Here is a 6,670-nt window from a genome sequence, read left to right on the forward strand (position 1 = left end):
TTTTTGTTTTTTTGGGTTTTTTTTTTTTTTTTTAAAAAAAACCCAAGCAGCTTTTTTCAAAAAAAAAAAAAAAAAAAAAGCTGGAGGTTGTTTGAAGGCCATCAGGCTGGTTCTGATGATCTCGACTCCTCTGCACAGCCGAGAAGGTAGAACCTCGCATGGGAAGGGCTTTGCTGACACCTGGGAAGGGACTTGAATGTCAATGGGATGCAAGTATTTAAATCAGTTAAATGCTTTGGGAGACCTGTCCCCTTTCCTTGGAGACTGCAGTTTAGATACTGAGCTATCCCTTTCCGTGCCTGCTCCAGAACTAATGGGGTTGTGTTGATTGCGGAGTAAGAAATCGAATTTTTCTTGTGCGAGTCTAACTTACCCGTAATGCCCGGGCCGAGCAGTGCAATTTGTGTTTCTGCCTTGTTTGGGCTCGTACTGTGTGTCTGGGTCCCAGCTCTGCCTCTGCAGGACGCATGAAATGCCATCCCTCCTGGGTTTGTCCAGCCGGGGAGTGAGCGGGGCCGGAGCCCCGGCTGTTTGTGAATTCTGGGCTGGCGGCGAGGAAGGAGGCAGGTTATTGTGCAGAGTAAATCTGTCACCACCCCGGCGCTGGCAGTCCTTGTAGCAGAGCTAGCTGCCCACAATCCCCACAGCATCCCAAATAGAAGAAATGAGGGAAAGAAAGAACGAGCCAGCTGAAGCTCAGGATCCTGTTTGTTGGGGCAGGTTCCCTCGAACCATCCCAGCCCGTCTCTGCCGCACCGTCTCCTGCCGTCCCCAGGTCCAGGCTGGTTTGGGGACGTTTTTTTCATTACAGGGATTCCTTAAAGCAAGAAGGAGCACCTAGCAGGGAGGTGGGTGACCTTTGGGATGCCGGGCTGGAGTTTTTCATATTTCAAATGAGGGCTAAGCATGCTGGCAGCAGTTCTGACTCGGATCTGAAGCTGCTGTGCCATCCCTGACGTCCTTGTGCCACTGCTGGCGACCTCCTCTGCCGTATCACAAGAGCAGAGCAATGATTAGAGTCAGGAGGCTTTTCCTCTACTGCTAATGAGCCCGTTTATTAGAGGTGTGGCAGGATTTTTGACAGAGAGAAGGGTCATTTTTTTATTTTTTTTTTAGGGGAAGATAAAATCTGAGGGCCCAGCAGCGGGGGATGTCACAGCATTTTGCAGGAGGAAAGTCCCAAATCCTCGCGGTGCGATATGAGTGATTCCCTGTGTTATCTCTGCATTTCCAACTGAATCTAGCGGTGGTTCCTAAACGCTTTGAATTGTAAATTACTGTGAAGAGGAAAAAATGTATTGATGCATGTCCCTGGACTTCTCTGAAGTTGCATCCCACCTTAACCCCTGGTTGCTTATGCCTTGGGGGGCAGCGGAGCGCAGGACTCTTCTCTCAGACAGGGTCTTGCAGTGCCCCTCTTCACAGCTTGTACTTTTAAAATTTGATCCAATGTTAAATAGCTGTCAGATGTCTCCCAAGAGTCCCGTGTTGTTTTGAGTGGTGCAGCAGTGATAAAACCTAGAATTTACGAAGTTTTGTCAATAGGTTTTGAAGGCGGGTGGTATTTTGTCTCCTTTTTACCACCACCAAGAGCAGGATCCCGGAGCAGCAACAGCTCTGAGTTAAGAGCAAACTGGGGATGGAGCAAGGAGATCTTCAGGCTGATCTGGTGCTTGGGACACCGGGCTTGTTTGCTGATCTGCAGCGCTTTGGAGGGCTTGGGGTCTTCTGGGTTAAAAGATCACCAGCTGAAAAAGAACCTTGTCACCTACTCTCCAGAAAGTTAGAGGTTGGTTCTGAAAAAATGAGGTTGTGAGTAGAGTGGCTTGAGGAACACAGGTGCCCCTTTGCTGTCCCCATGCAAGTGATGAAATCCTTCCAGTTCAGCGCTGGGGCAAGGTAGAACACAGCCAGTTCTTCACTCTGAGGGTGGTGAGAGCCTGGCCCAGGTTGCCCCGAGAAGCTGTGACTGCCCCATCCCTGGAGGGGTTCAAGGGCAGGTTGGAGGGGGCTTGGAGCAAGCTGGTGTGGTGGGAGGTGTCCCTGCCCAGGGCAGGGGGTGGCACTGGATGGTCTTTAAGGTCCCTTCCAACCCAAACCGCTCTATGATTTTGTGAACTCCGAGAAGAGTGTGCTGTTACCTGAGTGAGGAGCACATCAGGACCTTATTACAGCTTTAGCAATTAGCATCTCGTACTGTGTGCTCGGTGCTGCTCTGATTTTTACCTCTGTGTTACAGAACATTTGCTACAGGAACACTCGTGTTGCCAAAAAGTGATCAGGTTGTACTCTCTCTCTGTAGCAGTCCATGAACTCGAGTACGACGGCGCTGCCTACCGACCTGCCGAGCTTCAACCTCATCAGTGAGAGCCTCTCCTTTGACTTCAAGGACACCGACATGAAGAGGCTTTCCATGGAAATCGAGAAGGAGAAGTACGTGGCGTTATGTCCCCCAGGGCTGGGGTGGAGAATTGTGGAATCTAGGTTGGAAAGGGACTGTTTTAGTTCATGGAGTCCAACCATCAGCCTAACTCTGACAAAACCCACCCCTAACCCGTGTCTCTGAGCAGAAGAGCTGTGTTTGTGCCTCGCTCGCAGCAGGAGGAATCGCACCGGGGCTACCTATGAATTTTACCTTCCAGATGTGAGGCGAAGGTCTTTTGGGTTCGCATTTACAGGGCCATTGGTAGATGTGGAGATGTAGCTGCTGACTGACCGTTTCCCTGGTTGGGGGGACCTGCTGGACAATCAGCTTAAGCACCCTGAGCCCTGCACCAGCCAGTTCCTCTCCGTGTGGTTGACACTGCTCCTTCTTAGGCTTGAATTGTCCGTGTTGTAGGAAGAATTACCAGCAGCCCAGCCCCTGGTGCACTGAGCTCTTGCACTTGTGCGTTTGCAGAGCGCCCAAAGGTAGCAGTGGAGCAGCTATATCCTGATGTGGAACGTAAAGGAGTCTGTGCATTAGGGCTTTAACCCCTTTTTCTTGGAATCTGTGTCATGTTTATATATAAAAAGTGTGCGCAAGCAAGTTTGGATGTGATTATGAGCTTTGATCTTGTGTTTTCCTGAGGGTGTTAAGTGCAGCCTTCAAAATTACAAATTTAGCCAAAATCAAAGCAGATCAGATTTTAATCTCAGTAGTAATAACGTGCTTTGTTCATTGATGGGGTGGTAGATCAAAGCCAGAAGGGCTCTGCCGTAGCGCTCCGGCCAAAACGTCCCGGGGCTGGAATGAAACGCCCCTGGATCCCAGAGGGTGGGTTATTTTGCCTCTGCTGAGTGCCCTCTCCCACGGATGAAATAACAAACCACTAATGCTAAAGGCAGAGGTTAAAAACTTTTCCTAAAGCCAGAAGGGAAAAGATAGAAGCTGAAAATAACAGGATAATTCCCGGTTCTGTCCCCAGGTTGCTAACTAGGTCATCCCACACTCCTCAGCAGGAAGAGCCTGGCTCTGCCAAACGCTGGGAGCAATAGCGGGCTTTTGCTGACTTCTCCGGGACTGTTCGCCTTCCTCGGGTGCTGAGATAAACCTTGCCACAGATTTTGGCAGCCTGGGAAGGTTCTCGTTAGTCTGCTGGTACTTTTGAGCCGGGTCTCGGTGTTTAATCACTGGTCCAAGGCTGGCACCGTGTGAGTTTTCTCCTCGGGGAAGGCAATCCTGAGAATGGCTGGGTCTGGGTATTTTTCTTTCTTTCTTTGAGAACTTTCTCTCTCCCAGGGATGCTGTGTGTCTAAAAGATACCTGATACTTTGGGGGCAGTGCTTGCTCCCACACGGTTTACAAGCTAAATCCCTCTAAAACGTGAGAATTCAGTACATCAGGGTCCTTTCTTCCTGGAAGAATTTGTGCCTTTGAGTTTGGGAGCTGGGTTTGAGAGAGAATAGAATAGGATTGGAATAGAGCAGGGCTGCTTAAAAGGGTGTCTCGTGGGCTGGAACTGTGGGATGGTGACCTGTGTCATGGTGCAGCTTCGCTCAGAAACGGGGGAGACCTACAAATACCAGCCAGCAGCTGATATATTTGGCTTTGCTTTTTTTATAGTAACATAACTTCTGAGTTTTGTTCTCGGGTCAGCTCTCCAGTTCCTCTTTTTAATAGCAAACAAATCACTGCTCGAATACTTTACTGTGTGCTGTAAACTAACGCTGTCAGGCACGCTAGAAATGATGAAGATAAGGGTTTTGCTGTTATAATTCCGTTACCGGCTGCTGCCGTATCGTGTCACCACGGGCCAGTACTAACCCAGGGCTCTATTTTGTGTGCGCTAGGGTAGAGTACATGGAGAAAAGCAAGCACCTGCAGGAGCAGCTGAACGAGCTGAAGACAGAAATCGAGGCGCTGAAGCTCAAGGAGAGAGAGACAGCTCTGGATATATTGCACAACGAGAACGCCAGCCGAGGCAACAGCAAGCACAACACTATTAAAAAGGTATCGGAGGGCTCCAGTTTGTATCTCGCCTGATGAAATCCTTTAAAACCAACCCTTCCGTTTGGTTTAGCTTTTGCACAAGTTGTTATAATAAAACTGTTTGATCTAGGCTTTTTTTCCCCAGCTGCTTAGCTTTGAACCGGGGCGCAGGGAGTTCCAGCTTCTGGTGGCTCCTGGTTGATATTTGCCACAGCCAAACCTTGCCTTTTCAGTGCTGGGTGAAGGGATGAGAAGGTCTGGAGGTTCCAGTGTCTTGCTGAACCTTAACAAAAGCTGTACAGAGATGCTGGTAGGAGGGATCTGCTGCCTTGGTCACCCCAGGAACAGGAAAAGCCCCAGCTGCCTATTGCAGCCATTCCCTGGAGGCACTGCCAGAACACAGCCTTGAGCTTGGTGGGTGAATAATAAGGGCAAAAATACTCCTGACTGGTTTTTAGTAGAAAAAGCCAAAAAACTCATCCTCTTATTTTTTAATCTGTTCTCAAGTAACCTGTAGCGCAGCTTCAAATACTAACAGCAGAACCTTTTGCTAGCAGGGTTTGTGTGGGGTGTCTGCTCCCTGTGCTGTGGACCCCGGAGCCGCTCAATAAAAAGGCAAAATCAACCACCCTCTGGGATCCAGGGGCGTTTCATTCCAGCCCCAGGAAGCTTTGGTGGTTGAGACGAGTAACTCAGCCAAAAAATTGGGGTGGTGGGGTCTGCTACCCCGGGAGTCACACCTGCAATGTCACAACAAACCCCCTTCTTTATTTTTACATCCAGTCCTTTTCCTTTTGCTTAGCAGCTCGGCTGTTTCCCCAGCTGGGCTCAGTGTAAGGAGGGGCTGGGGGCTGGTCTGTGGTGGGATGTAGTGGTCCATCCCGCTCGCCTGCAAAGGCTTTTCCCTGGCTGGCTTTATGTCCTTGTTAATGAAAAAAATTGGAAAATCTGTATGGCACGGGATGCAGGTTGTGGTAACAACTCCCAAGTTTTACAAACAAATCCTTATCTCTTTACTACTCCCCGCTGAGAGTTCTATCTGAAAGGATTTGAAAATATTCAGTTCACGCCGACTTTCCTGGCTGGGAGTTTATGATTGCTGAATTGGGGCAGGAAAATGAATCTGGCGGGTCTTACTTGCCGGTTTCCCCGTGCTAGCCCTGAGCTATTCGGGTTCTGTCCCTCCAGAGCAGAGAATATAAAAATCTTCACAGAACCCTTTTGTCACTGTAGAATCTGAAGCCATATCTGCTCCCAGTAGGCTTTGTCTCCGTGCTCAGAGTCCTCAGTTTAAACGGAAAATGCTAAATTTTCACTTCTGACAGAGAGGAGTTCATAGAGAGCTGATGGTCCCATTTGTCTCACTTAGAGAAGGTGGTGGGGCCGTCATTCCGATGGCTGTCAGGGCTCGTGGCTCTCATTGGGGCTGCAAAGTCCCTCCTCGTTGCTGTGAAGCTGGAGTTGTGTCCTGTCCCCCCCCATTCCTTCAGGAGGGGACCGAGGCCGCCCGGCTCCCGCGTCTCAGCCGGAGGAGCAAAGGTTTTTAAACACCAGCCTGTTAGCAGGGCACATCAGAATAAAATTACAGCCTGCTTTTGTTCCTGCCACCGGGAAGTCGGGAGGGCTTTTGTCTCGGCGGTTGTGAGGGAAGGGGAAAGGCAAGGCGCTGGCACCGGGATGGATGTTTAGCAGCACTTTATTAACACCAACCCTCTGCCCCACCTGGAAGCCCCTGAACCCTCCAGCGCTGGGGGCAAACTGTACAGATTGCACAAATGCCATTCCTCCTATCACAGAGGATTATTATTTTTTTTATTTTATTTTATTTTTTATTTTGTTCGTTTTATTTTGCCGGTTTAGCCTCAAGCCCAGGGCAGAAGACCTATCTGCATTTGAGACTTCAAAGTAGGTTATTCCAAGGTACTCTTGGCGTGGGTCGATGGGATCACCGGCTGTCACACTAACCCGTGCATGAGCTTGCCTGCCACACGCACCGCTCTCTCCATCTCCCATTGCTGCCCTACACCCCTACACCCCTACCCCACATCACCATGGGGTGTGGGGCTGGTGACACAGAGGAACAGCACCCTGCCTGTCCCCACATCACGGGCAGCCCCCCTGCCTGGCTCCCTCTCCCTCCTTCCCTCCCTGGCGTTCACAGCCTCTCTGCCTTCGTTTTTGTACTTGATCCTCCGCGCTGGGAAGCATCTTTCTTGGCAGAAGTTGAGTTGGCAGCATCAGTGGCGGGGGGGGGGGGGT

The 6,670-nt window shown here is 50.1% G+C and overlaps 1 protein-coding gene across 5 annotated transcripts in view; it reads left to right on the forward strand.

The window, feature by feature from the left end:
* Positions 1 to 6,670, forward strand: part of NF2 (neurofibromin 2 (merlin)) — a 42,729-nt gene that overhangs the window by 24,982 nt on the left and 11,077 nt on the right. The window contains exons 14-16 of one of the 5 annotated variants that reach the window (XM_014939896.1): positions 2,306 to 2,433; positions 4,273 to 4,432; positions 6,272 to 6,307. In XM_014939896.1, coding sequence (XP_014795382.1) covers positions 2,306 to 2,433; positions 4,273 to 4,432; positions 6,272 to 6,307 — 324 coding nt within the window. Of the gene's footprint in view, positions 1 to 2,302; positions 2,434 to 4,272; positions 4,433 to 6,271; positions 6,332 to 6,670 lie in introns of those variants that run through there. The other 4 variants (XM_014939815.1, XM_014939732.1, XM_014939671.1 and 1 more) reach the window with 4 other exon arrangements.

The sequence above is a fragment of the Calidris pugnax genome, unplaced genomic scaffold (assembly GCF_001431845.1).
Source record: "Calidris pugnax isolate Ruff unplaced genomic scaffold, ASM143184v1 scaffold7, whole genome shotgun sequence".
NCBI classification, from domain to species: Eukaryota; Metazoa; Chordata; class Aves; order Charadriiformes; family Scolopacidae; genus Calidris; species Calidris pugnax.